At 40.5% G+C, this 14,291-nt stretch overlaps 1 protein-coding gene across 1 annotated transcript in view; it reads right to left on the reverse strand.

Annotated features, from left to right (window-relative positions):
* The window catches only part of MED13 (mediator complex subunit 13), a 52,383-nt gene that overhangs the window by 25,987 nt on the left and 12,105 nt on the right, over positions 1–14,291 (reverse strand). Inside the window, exons 3-5 of the mRNA XM_079324662.1 lie at positions 13,567–13,735; positions 1,397–1,542; positions 217–414 (exon numbers count right to left, since the gene is read on the reverse strand). Of these exons, the coding sequence (XP_079180788.1) occupies positions 217–414; positions 1,397–1,542; positions 13,567–13,735 (513 nt within the window). The remainder of the gene's footprint in view (positions 1–216; positions 415–1,396; positions 1,543–13,566; positions 13,736–14,291) is intronic.

A 14,291-nucleotide genomic window follows, 5' to 3' on the forward strand; every position in this document is an offset into this window, starting at 1 on the left:
ATTTTTTAAAATCTTGCCTCTCAGGGCATAAAAGAAAAAGACTTCTTATCAATGTAAAATCTACTTTGAGCAGCAACTCAGATAGTCCTGAGCATCAAACAGGAAAACAAAATCCAACCACCACTGTTGCAAAGGAATCAAATGGGGTCACTTCTGCATTCATAATTTTGTTTAATCACCCAGTTTATTTCAGTAATTAAAGGTAATCAGGCTCACCAACAAGGACTTCAACAGCAGCTAAAGAATCATCCTCCCAGTCCATTTCTTCTTGTTTTTCCTCAGATCCCTCCTTCAAGTTGGATGTGACAGGGTAGAATTGCTTCCACTCCCCAATCAGCTTTTTTGTGGATGAATCAGAAAGCTTGAAGGACTGCCCTGTGAGTGTGCCATTCAACCCAAAGGGGCTCAGGATAACTACAACAGAAATAAAAACCCATTGGAGAGGATATCAGCCCCAAATTCCCTCTTCCCCTCTGCAATAGCAGCACTCTTATTTCAGCCACACCAAATAAACAACTTGCCATTGGTAAGACAAAATGCAGCCCAATCATGATTTACCCTACCTGAGATTCTTGGCAATAGCTTCACATTGTTAAATTTATAGGTACTGTAAGAATTGAGGAACCACAATAACAACTACAAATTAATCCATTCAAACAAGCAACAGGCAAGTTTTCATCTTGGCTTGAAGGAGCCTCAGACACAGGTGGGATAGAGAAACACTTCCAAATCCTGGCAGAGTTTAGGTGTTTCCTCATCCTTTCATTCAGCTGCTTACAACAACAGGGAATACACAGGGAATCATCTGTTTCATGTTTAGTCTTGCTCATAGTAGGGAAACACAGCTGCTGTTAAGTTGCATTCAGAAAAAAAAAAAGCAAGTTTGGAGAGTGAGCATTATTAAAGGTGTGTGGCCATGCAGCAGAGGTGATTTCTGCAGGGAGGATCACACAGCCCCACTGACCAGACTCAGGCCCCAGCACTCCTCTGTCTTCCAGAGCACAGCCTGCATCTGCTGGGGGAACCACAGGGATTTACAGGCAAGGAAGAGCCAAGTGGAAAGGGGAGGGGTGGGAATGGGTTAAATACACTGAGCCAGAAATGGATTTCTGATGGAGGCTTGGTGAAGGTATGTGGGGGTTATAAGGTTGAAACAGCAAAATATTTAAGTCACCAATAGGACAGCACTTAGAAATGGTGCCATGAGGACAAATTACTCAATTACATGCCTGGAGGTGAATATACAAATGCTCCACCTGCAGAAGGGCCAGGACACAGCAGCTGACTGTGTGAGGACAGGGCACAGCTGGGGACAGCAGGGCACCTCTGCCCCCCTGCCCCAAGGCCTGGGGGAGCACCCAGAGGATGGATGCAGTGGCACAGGCAGCAATCCCACCTTGGAAGGGGCTGTTGGACTGCTGGGCCAGGGTGAGGTGCTCCTCACTGAGCAGGTACACAGGCTGGTGCTGGCTGATCTCCACACTGGTGCACACGTTGCTGTCCCCGTGCAGGAAGAAGGTGAAGGAGCAGGACAAGTGCTCACTGCAAAGGAAACAGCACAAAATAAGTCTGAAGTAAAGGATTTCAATAAGTTGGTCTCTTTTACAGCATTTCCTCACTATATATTCATTAATGAAAGTAACCAAAACATCCTTCTGTGTAAATAGGTTCCCTTTACAAACCCAAAGAAAAATCAGTTAGAAAACCACAGGCACTAAGTTTTCAATTTCTTCAGTCTGACATATTTTCATATTTTGCTATCTTGAGGAAATTTAAAACATAATTTTTTACAAGACAAAACCCTGTAATTTAATATTTTTATACCTTCGGCATTTATTTCAAATCTCTAGAAATATTTCTGAATGTATTTCATTTTTAATGAGGTCATATCTAGGTTGTCCTGTCACAGCTCCACTAAGCAGAATTTAATACCAGCCAACAAGTCACTTATTTAAGAATAAAAAGGATGGCAACAGCTTTGAGAAGTGGTTTTGTTTTGTTATTTAAATTGAATCTTATCTTCATGTTCTTGAAGCCAATCAAGTAACTAAAAATGAAATCCCATACCTACACACAAAAGAGAAGATACAATCAACTTAAAAATCTGAGGCTCAAGACATTGTTAATTAAAGTCATTAAGGTGTCAATGTTTAATAGCAGATGCTTCATTGACAGCATCTCCCATGGCCCAGAGTTTTAGGGAAAAAATCCAACAGGCTTGAACAGCAAAAAACTCCCAACAATGAACATTTCTCAACATTTCTCCTTCCTACAAATCTAATTTAAATGCTGTTTCCCAGTGTACAGTTATTAGTGAGCAATTACATGAAACCTTTTACTCCACAAGATCACTCTGAAGAAAATTTCTAAATTTTGGGTCCCAGCTCCCTGTTGTTGTTATTAAAATACAACTGACCCCTGCAAGGACATGCAGGAAAACATTTCATGTTGCATCCACATCAACTCCATGGTTTATGTGAAATATATTTCACCAATTTTAATTCAAGGGCAGGAAGAAAGGAAGGCAAAATGAAGCAGATCCCACCTGGAAAACTCTTTTTCCCCCTTTTAAAGAAGCTGCATTGGCACAACATTGGTCAGTTATAGTGGCTACAAGTTATCCCAAATGTCTTCCAGACTGATGCACTCCAGCAGGAAGAGCAGATGTTTAAAAGCAGAAGATGCTGCTCATTTGGATATTAAATTAAGTCCAACATCACAACCAGAGAAGGACCAAGGTCAAGGAGAACCTGAGAAGAACTTCATAAAGTGCTGGTGAGAAAATAAATCTTCCTTTGTAAGGAAGGAGCAGCAAAATCCTGCTCAGTCTCAGAGAAAAAAGGGATCAAGTCACAGGAAATGCTGATTTTAGTCAGTGAAAACTGCAGATACTGGAGTGGATTTTTGCATGATCCCATGGAAAAAACACTCCATGAACTACTGCAGCCTAAAAATGAATGCAGCACCCCTGTGTCCCAAAATCACAACCTGATCCCACCAGCCAGTGCCCAGGATGGCATGAAGGCTCTGGGACATTTGTGTTCCTCTAAAATCCAATTTGGCATTCCTGGGACAGACACCAACAGCTCCAGGGCAGGGAGAACCAACAGGCACCAGAAGAACCCCATTAAAACACACACAACCTCCACAGCTGCAGCTACCGGGAACATTTTCAGTGCCATTCCCAAGATGTTTCTTTCCCAGAGGGAAATGGGGAACAGCAAGGGGAAAGGGAAGTTTCTGGAATTGGCACAGCCCATTCAATCCATGGAAAAGGATGGGGTTGGTTCACTCTCAGGAGGGAAAGGTGGAACAGTGAGAAAAAACACAGCAGATTTAAAATTGAGCACCAAAACCATCCAGAAATTTGAGAGAAGAACAGCCCATTTTTATTGCAGCACCTTAAAGCAGGAGCTGCAGTGACCCCACTGAGGAGCTGCCTGGAGGCAGAATAGCTCTGAGCCCTGCTCATCTGCTCTTCAGGTTTAATTGTGTTTTAGGGGCAAAAAAGGCAAGATCTGGATGAATCATAAACTGCTTCATGACAGCAGAAACCCCACAGTGCTCAGGAACCCCAGGAAAGTTCCATTTCTGAATCACAGTGAGGATGGAGCTGAGCACGTTGAGGACTCCAAGTGTGACAGAAGTCACGTGGCCAGGACACACCACTCAATTCCAGTATGGAAATCTGATTAAACTTTAATCCTTATGCAAATGGTGCAAGACTGATTTTCAAACTGAATTTTATTTTCCAAACCACATTGGATGAGGGTGAAGGAGGTGGTAGTGCCTTGGTTCCCAGGGACAGACACAATTCAGAACTCAGTAGCAGCAAGACAAAATTTTAAAATTAAAGCACATATTCCCTATATACACTTTAAATGCAATTAAGCTTCACCTCTTGTAAACACCCCATTGTTAGCCAGATAAAGGGCAAACAATCACAGCATAATCTGATGGAATTCAGATAAACCAAGACAAAGGGAGGCATCAGCATGATAACAGAAGCATTTCAATTCATCACACTGCAAAACCTGTCCTGAGGAGGAGCAAGGAAAACTCAAGGTCACCATGCAAAAGCCAAATCCAAAAATACAACCAAAAAATAAAATTAAAAAAATAAAATTGAAAAAAAAAAAAAATCTCTTTTCTCCCCCAACTCAACAGGAAAGAGATTTAAAAAAAAAATAATCCAGTGAGTGAGCACCCAGTGCTGCCACTGCCATTGTTCCCAGCTCTGCCTCCATGGAGAGAAGATCCACTGCTGTAATTCATCCTGGAAAACCCAAAATTCACCCAATTTCCACTAATCCTGGTTATAAATGGAAGTGTTAAGCAGCAGAAGGATGCACAGCACCGGGGGGTTTCTTTTAGGGGTGCAGCTGCCACTTTCTGGCCAGCAGGATAATAAGTTTCTCAGGAGGAATACACAGTAAAAAAGGGAGTCTGGAAATTCCAGCTAAGGGAAACAGATCCCACCGGGACACAAAGTATCCCCTGGAAGCTTTAAAACAAAAAAAAAAAAAAGGCAAAACTAACACTCCACGGACTCAAATTTTTGTTTCTTCTGAGCCAGTCCTGCTCAGAAACTGCTTCCTCACATTTAAATTATTTTAGGTTACAGAACTTAGGAAATAGCAATGCATGTGGAAATAATCACAAGAAATACAAATAAAGAATCCTAATTAAAACAACAACAATAATAACAAAAAAGAAATCAAAACCAGGGGGAAGCTCTTTGGAGGGAGTGGAGAAAAGAGGAAGAACATGAAGAACCAGAGCTCTACAGTACTGGATACCCCCACACAAATTATTTTATGGACTTAGCAAGAAACTCTAGAAACATGCAGGCTTTTTATTATTGTTTTGTTTAAATTAACACATTTGAACATCCTCCAATTCTTTAAGTTTCCAGAGCCTGCCTGCCAATGCACAACCTCAGACTAGGAGGAACATTCCAAAGTTTACCATAATCTAATTTTTAAAAAATAGGTGGATATGTTTTGTTTTGTTTTTTATCATTTCTCTAAATCCTCCTCTAATCTTCCCAACAACTCATCTCACAGCCAAAAAATCCTAATCAAGCAAAAATTCTATCACATATCACTTTGGGGTAAATAGGCAAATTATCTTTACAATTCAGTCAAGGACACAGTAACAGAATCAGGCTGGTGGTTTCCTGCCTGCTAACAGAGAGTTCATCCTATTTTTATTTCCAGACTATTTTAGGTAGCTCAGAAGATCACTGGTAATTTGTGCAGAGCATCTCACCACTGAAATATGAAAAAAAAAAAAAAAAAATCCTTACACCTCAACACTTTGAAATTTTACTCTGCATGAAGAGAGAATCAGTGACATCCTTAAGGTCAGATATAGAAAAAAAAAATAGTTGATGTTAAAGCCAGCACTGATAACCCCCATTTTTTAGTTCTTTTACTACTGCCATCATTTATTGCTGTATATATTTTTATTCAGAAAATTCTGAAAAAATATCCTAATTCTGAAAAAACCTCTTTGTTTTGTCTGATCCTGAACATCAAGCTGCTCCATTAATGAAATTAATTAGAAATATTAAAGTCCCAATCACAGAATTTAGGTATCAATAATCCAGTTTCCAGCTGATTTCTGAGGAGAGATATGAAGTGCCATCAGAACAAGGATTCTTTGTGACTTTTGATCTGAACACACCAGAATTCAGTTAGATTGAGCTGCAATCCTGAAAGCAACTTTAGAAACAAATAAAAAATAAAATAAGAAAGAGACTCCTTGGGAATAATGCTATTTGAAGGAACCTTCAGTCCTCATCTACAGTCCATTAAATACATTTGTGTAAAACCATTTGATTCCCCCATGCTCCCTCTTCACTCTAATCACACAAAACAAAGATATTTTCATTTCAGAGACAAAGGATTATGATTTTATTGGGGGGGGGGGGGGGAAACAGAAGCTGCTGTGGATAAACCCAATACAATTTCTACTTCTACCTTTTTAAGAATAACTGAAGGGTAGGAGGGGAAACCACACTAAAATCCAGATCTACAGGAGGTTTCCATTAGCAAATCTGAAAATATCTTCTTGATAAAAAGGTAATTAGGTCTGGTTTTTTCTCCACATTAGGATTTATGTAGAGCTTTAGATCTTCAAAGTGCTTCCCCAGTATTGGCTGCATTAGGACCCCTCCAACCCACACTCAAACCATCTCCTCAGGACAGCACCAGCACAGGCAAGGCTCCAACTAAAAGCACATTTTAATAGTAAATAAATAAAAAAAAAATCCAAATGTTTCAGCTGGAAGAGAAAATGTTTGTTTTATGTAATTACTATCTCCTGTTTTCCTAGCTTGTCTTTGTGAATTACTTCTGAGTTGAAGTGGGAGCACCTTAGGCTGCCAAAGCACTGCTATCCCAACCAAAATATTTACTGAATGCTTCCAAACTGCACCCTGAGAGTCCCTGCTCAGCAAACACCCTCTGCAGGGTGGAACTGCCCCCTCTGCTCCCACCCAGCCCCTTCCAGCAGGGCAGAACTCACCTGGTGTAGGAGAACAAACACACACCTAGGTAAGGCTCTAATTCATTCATTCATTCACTTGCATGGTGGTTTCAGTTATAAAATGATTGCCAAAAATTGGTGCATCTTGGTCAGTGTGGGGCATTTTGCCCAAGAATCAACCCAGGCTGACAATAATTGAGAGTTCCCAACTCATGTGAAGCTTCTGCCCAGAGTTGTCCTTCAGGACAGGTGAGTTCTGGGTGCCACTTAAATAAATTTTAAAAAACCCCTCCTTTTGAAAATGTGACAGCTCCCTTCCACAATAAATTCCTGGGATGAAGAACACAGCCTTACAATTAAAGAGGTTCTTTTGGAAATAAAAATTTATAAGGAAAAAATGTTTAAGGTGACACACAGCCCCCATGAAGCCCTAAACCTCTTCCCTTCCTGTTTGTTTTTTATTTTCTTTTCTTTTTAATCAAGTGAGATACAACAGAGCAGCTCTTTGGGATTACTCACACTCCCAGGTACTGAGAAGTTTCTTCTCCACCTCCCTCCCACCTTTGCTGCTCCCAAAGCCCATCCTATTTCAAATGTGATATCTTCAATTCCCACTGCCAAGCTCCCCAACCTTTATTCTGCCTACAAAGGAGCAGGAAAATCACTGTGCTTGTGCTGTGATCAGCAAGATAGGAAATAAGTAAAACACTAAAAGCAGTGCAAAAATCCTCAGCCAATGCACAGCTCCATTTTCCAGGGAGCTGCATGTTCAGTATTATAAATGCAGGATCCAGAGCTGGAATTCCAGCTGCTCCCCTCACTCTGGACAAAGCCAGAGATGTTCTTCCAAGCATCCCTGAGTAACTCCCCATGGCCAGCCAGGGAAATACAGCAGAAAGCTGATTTTGATGATAACACAAAGCAGAAAAACATAGTTAATAGCAAAGTAGAAAAAACCCTTCCAGTTCAAAGCACATCTTTAATGATTCCTGTCAAAAGGCTCTCCAAAGCATTCTTCGTGGCTGAGGATGTTTTGATTTGACTTAGACCTGAGAGTTAAAAATATTTATTTATTCCATAACTGAGTTATGTGCACTAAAACAAACATAAATGTAGCAAGCAATCTGTATTCCAGAATAAGCCACAGTTGCCTTAGACTGCCACATTTTAAATTAACTTCATTATTAATGGGCTTAGCTCCATCCCAATAAAACCAATTTTGTTTTTATACACACTAAAACTCCAGCATGGTATTTTAAAATAAAGAAAACTGATTATTTTTTTTTTTCCAGAAGGCAGCAAGAAGTTTATATATACACACAAAGGTATATATTTTTCCAGATACAATTATAAACAATACTACAAAGAGTTTGCTCACATTCCTGTATCTCAGAACTTAAATGAGACTAATAAACCTGTCACCTTGTATTTTAGAATCCTTTAATTTGAGGCTGCAAATCTCAATTAGCTGAACTTGAGCTTTCCCAGGGAAATATACTTGTGCTATAAAGATCCAGAACATATTTGGGAAAAGGATAATGGCTCTAAACATCCCTGTGTTCCAAAGCCAGGGGAACAGCTTTCCCTGTATTGCTCTTCCCCATCCTGAAACATTTACAAACATCTTGTTAAGCCAGATTTTTTTCTAAGTTCAAAATGGAAACGCATTATAAAATTGTCATTTAACAAAATCTGAAGTATCTGTATGTCTTTTGTATTATTTTATTGTTCAGTGAACAAAGAGAGCAGATTTATGCTTGAAAGCTCAAAACCAAGAGCCATATCATTTTTTTCTCTTTTCCTGATGAACCAACTACCAGTGTAATTTAAGCTAAATAAGAGAAAACTGCTTTGTGATGTAAAGTGCTAAATTTGTCTGCTTGTAGTCTCTGTAGCAACCCAATATTCCAAAGAGACAATCATGTGATCAATGCTCTCAGCTCCTGCTGTTTATCCTGCACTGTCCTACTTACAGCAGCTCTCAATTCCAGCTGTCTACAGCAAAAGGAAAAACATCACCTGCTCTCCTGCCGGGACATGATGCCAGAACAGCCTCATTAGAGCTGCTGGAAAAAAATGTTGACATTGTTTGATTTAAAGATTAACATAGGGAGGAAATTTACACTGCAAAGAGTTGAGCAGCTTTAATAGAAAATATTCCAGCATTACCAGGGAAGAGCCACTTGGTTTCAGACTAAATAGACAGAAAGAAACTCAAAACCTGTGGGTGAACCTTGTTTTGGTAGTTAACTCTCTCAAGTATGAAGGAATTTTTGAGCTTTAGCACCCAGAAATCTTGTTCTGTTCCTTAATAATAATAATTCCCAACAGCATTCCAGGGGATCAAGAAGTAAAATTCTCTGTCCCTGTGGAAAAATGATCATGGGAACTGGGAAAAAAAAAAGAGGCAAGCAGGGGGATGAGGCAGAAATGTGGGTTAAAACAGACCAAAAGCAGCATTTCTTTTGTCTTAAGGGCAGTGAAGACCAGACAGGCAGGAGCTGATCCCATCCACACTGTTCAATGCCAATACAGATATTTCTGATGGCACAGCAGGACCATTCCCAGGACCCAAATTTAAAAAATACCCCCCAAACTCACACTGCAGCCATGGCCATCCCAATTCCAGACTGCAGGGCTGCTACCAAACTCAGGAATCACACCCACAGTTCTACCTCTTCCTCATGGTAAGATGAGATGGAGAAAAAAAAAAAAAAAAAAAGAGAAAAGAAAAAAAATCCCTCTCCAGAACTGTGATAAGCACACCTTCAAAACAAGATAACTACATGTACAAAGGTTTAAAATAAAGCCAAATGGGTATCTAGAATATTTTTCAGCAGCCACTTCCATGAAATTAAATACTTATTATTTTCTATTTTCATGGGGAAAAAATAAATAGGAGAATGGTGGCCTGGCATTCTAAAATCCTCAACCCAGACCTGTGGTAAACAGAATTACCCTGAAACCTGTGCAGCAAGTTATGATAACCTTATCACTTATGAATTTCCAAGTGGCTTGTGGGGTGGTTTTTGTGCTTTTTGTTTTTTGTTTTGGGTGTGTGGTGTTTCTCTCTGATGTTTTTTCACCATTTTTAAGTGAACTTGTCAGACACAAGTTCTGCTTTGCCACCCACTGTAATTGGCTGCATTATTTCCCAATTACAAGGAAAAAAAAAAAAAAAAAAAAAGCAGCCATTCAAGTAATATAGCAGCTTTTAGCATTCTAGACTTTCAGTTGTCTATCAGATCCACCCACAAATTCAGGATTACTCAATTGTTTGCTTACTGCTATTTCAATTGTGTTAAAGTTTAGCAAGTTGTAATTATGACCAAAAACTCCAAAGAGATGCCCCTGATGTAAACACTTGGTACTTGTGCTTCATTAGGGAGTGTCATATTTGATCTATTTTAATTGTATCTAAAATAGCATTTAATCTGACAGGTTTCCTAATCATATTTATTCCAGGTATTTATTCCCCAATAATGAGTAAGAGGAACAGTCTCATCCAGAGGCAGTTATTGAAGCAATCCAACCAGCACAGTGGGATGGAGCAGATCAGTCTGCACCTCACATTTATCAGGGGATTTTGGAATAAAACATACACAACCATATTCCTGAAAGCAGCAACAAAACAAGTGGTTGGAAAGGAGAAAGGAGAATCACATTTCTATTTGTCAAATTTTAATTTAATGTGTAGTCATTCAAACCACATTATTTGGCTTCTGTCTCCAAGTGACCAAAACAGGTTGTGACAAATATAGACAATGATTTTTTTTTTTTATTGGGTTGCAGCAAAGACCTTCAGCAAAATCCTCTCTGTGCCTTTTTATTCATCTGGAAAACTAAAATTTAAAAATGGGCAAAAAAGACTCCAGCACACACACCCCCTTTCAGGGAGCTGCTGCATCCCTGCCCTATCTAAAAACAGAAGTGGAACCAGCTGAAAATCTTGGGGAGTTTCCCCAGGCAGGGGATGGGGATGAGGATGGGGATGGGGATGAGGATGGGGATGGGGATGGGGATGGGGATGGGGATGGGGATGGGGATGGGGATGAGGATGGTGAGCTGTTCCTAGAGATGAGATCTCAGCCCAGCAGCAGTGGCTCACTTTGCTCAGTGCTGGTTTGAACTGGGAGCAGCAGGGAGGGAAGAGCAGGTCATGGATGTTACCTCACTGCACAACACAAACAGCTCAGGGGTTACTGCTCCCACAGCAAAAATTTTAAGAGATCTCATATAATAGAGATTAGTTTAATGAGTTTATTTGTTTAGGAGTCACATCATTAAAGAGTGAACACTCTAAACAATCTCATTCTGACTTCCCTGGTCACCTGCTCACGAGCCACACCAGTGTCAACTATGAACATTCAGGACTGTCCTTTTAAAAATTAAATGTACAATGACAGAATTTTTATTTTGATGTAACCTTATACAAGGAGAAAAAAGCCCACCAGAGCAGCAGACAGGAAGGCAGGGCTGCTGGAGGAGCTGTTATCACAGCTATTAGAAATCCCAGCTCCCTTCTGGCTGCTGCACCACCACTGCCAGCTATTGTTGGGAGAGCAGAGCACAGAAAATCTCCCCTTCTGGAAGCACAGCCTTTCAAACAGAACTGGGAAAAATCCAGATGGGATCAGCTTCAAATGAAAGAAACAGCTCTATTTGCACATCCTTCAAAGGGACAGACAGGGACAGAGGGGGCTGAGGTCCTGCAGCCACAGCCCCAGAATGCCCAGGGGAAGGAGTCACCTCCACACCAAGGGCACTGACTGCTCCATTTCCAGCCAAATTCCTTGAAACTAAAGATTTCCAGCAAGAACAACCAACCTGATTGAAATCTGCAGCTGTAAAACACAGGGAACAAGTCTCTAGAGTGGCTGGCCAAGCCTCAAAGTGCAGGGTGAGATAAATTATGATCCAAAGCACTCTGGTAGCAAACTCCACATCCCCAGGATACCAAATTACCTCAAATTACACAGGCACAGGAATTCCTTCCCAGGGTTTCTGAACCTTAATGCAAAGAACAGTCCCAAGGACAGCAGAGCAATATGGGATGAAAAACAAAAACACAGCTTTAAAGCTGATTCTAAAGATCTGTGCATCAATACTCACAAACACTGTAGGGGGTTTAGCTTGGTTTTTAATTAAGTCAGCCACATCTACCAAAAAATTATAAACTTTGTATAGGTTTGGCTGATTAAATGGATCCTAAGAATGAAAAATACACAGAATTTGTACTAAGGTTTAGTTTTTGTTAGTTTTAGAGCAGCTGTCTGGTAGGAAATGTATCAGAATCCCAGGTGCAACATTCAGTGCTTTTTCCAGGCTGGCTGCAAATCCCTTTCTGGGGGGTTTGCTGCAGTGTCACATTTAACTTCTGCCATGAGAGAAATGTTCCTTGTACTACAGGAGTGTTCCAGACTTTGGAGCTACAGAGGTGGAACCACAAAGCATCCATGGCAGTGTTTGATCTTCTCCCACAAGGCTGAACTGACCTTCCTGAAGAGCCCAACTTTCCTGAGAGCAGAGATGATCCCAATTCTAGATTTTCCTAGGAGGGATGAGCCAAATTTGCCACAAGAACACACATCTGTTCACCATTCCCCCACTTCATTCCATAAAAGCCAGTGCTCAGAGCATCTCCTGCTATTGAGGTAGCTGGTAGGAAATACTGAAATTTCTCAACAATAAAATACCTTGCACAGATCTGTTCAAGCTTTTTACATATTTTTCCATTAGTTCTGGGTTACATATGATGAAATTGTGTAAGCACACAATTCCTTCAGTTATTTTCATCAAGCATGCTGACATTCTGACCTTCTTCTAAAAAGAATCAGAGACTCCAAATTAAACAAACACTGCTATTTTATTTTAAAAGCTTTCATCAGCTTTTCCAGCTACTCTAGAGAGCTTTATAGAATTACTCCAAGAAAATCTAGGACATAACTAATGCTAGTTTAAAATGGCAATTTGGTCAACCAGTTCCTGAAAGGAGGAAAGCCCAGACTGTGCTAACATGATACTGGTCAAAATAGTTAAAAGTAAACTCTTTACTCTTGATTTGTAGCAGAAAAAAAAAAAAAGGATGGACAAGGACAACCCAGAGAGGAAACATTTGCCCTGACCAGGGTGGAGAAAGAAATGCCTGGAACTAAAGGACAAGTTTATACAAAAATTAAAAGCAGCAGTTCACAACTACTAATAGAAACACACACAAACATGTGCTTCTGCTTCTTTTGCTCCAAAACAGCTTCTAAATTTCTTTCAAGTTTAAATTTATTGCAGAAGATGCCAACAATGGCCAACTCCACACCCAAAAAGCAAAGCCACTGATCTCATAATTTCCTGCATGCAAGATTTAACACATACATAGACACACACACACACACAGAGAAAAAAAAGCCACACTAAAAACCCCATCATCTAAGCTTTAAATTACTTTGGATTTTAAAAGCTGATTTGGGAACAGCGATTAAACTTGTTCCAGCTAACCTAGTTTTTATTCATTTCATTATTTATTGCTAGGCAACATAGACCGTGTCAAACCACGTTAGAACCATGAGAAGAAGTCCTTCCAATTTAGATCAAAAATTCTCTGCTCTCCCTCCTCCTCCCCAGCATGGAGGCCACATGGATTCTTTTAACACCAGCATTCCCAGACTCCATCCTTTTTCTGACCAGGAGCTGACATTCCAAACTTTCAGCATCTCCCATGGGATGCAATTTACCCAAAGCTCAGGTGGGAACTGCAGAGAGCTCTCTACAATGAGCTTACAATGACTCCCCTGCAGGTCCAGGGCAGGTTTCTCTTCATTCAGGAAAGCTGAAAAAGCTCTACCTTCTTTCCCAACACCCATTGTCCATGGTCTGGACATGGGGACCAGCACAGAAGAGATTATTGACACATTTAGCATTGCTTCCTTTCATCATACGGAAGTTTTGAAGAACTCCAAAAAAGCAGCAAAATACCAAAGAGCAGAGCCCAGTATCCAAATCATACACAGGAATCTCTTCATTAAACCTTTCTTCTAGCCCAAAGAACAACCCTCCAGCAAAGCCAAATGAAGGCCCTACCTTTTGTTGATGGGTTTCTCATCCTTCTCGTAAGGCTTGACGAACCATCTGCCGATGCGCACGAAGTTCCTGTTCATCAGGCAGCGCTCCAGCAGGTTGTGCACGGCTTTGAACAGCAGAGTGCGGCACTCGTAGGACAGCCCGTTCTCCCAAACCCCATCCTCCTCCTCTGCAGGGCACAAAACACAAACCACCTTTCATTTCCATCCTTTCTGACATAGCACCAAATCCTTTTCTCTCCCACAAATATTCGCAGCGTAACATGCAACCTGTAATGTTCAGGTAATTTTTAATGATGATAAGAGTTGCTGAAAGTGATCAGTTATTAAAATATCTTGTCTTTCACAAGGAAAGAAGGTTGAACAGTTATTTGTACACAAAAGGAAACAAGTAGCAGCAGCACGTTAGGTATTTCAGCCTGTGTGATCTGACTGTGTGGTGGCTTGTGTTTTGGGGAGTGTGGATTCCTCATCCTGCAGAGTTAGGTGACAATGAGGCTTAAAAATACATTTACCACAGCTAGATTTTTCATATATCCTGGTGTCTTGACTGAAGAAAGCCAGGAGCAAAAGTCAGCAATCAACTGACCCCCAGTGATCAACAATCTGCTAGAGATGATGAAAAACACTCAGATTCAGAATATTGGTATGAGCAATCTGGTTCTCCCCACAAGACTCAGAACTGTCATTTTTATTCTTAATTCAGCATTAAAATGAAAATATTTT

The sequence above is a fragment of the Erithacus rubecula genome, assembly GCF_903797595.1.
Source record: "Erithacus rubecula genome assembly, chromosome: 22".
NCBI lineage: Eukaryota > Metazoa > Chordata > Aves > Passeriformes > Muscicapidae > Erithacus > Erithacus rubecula.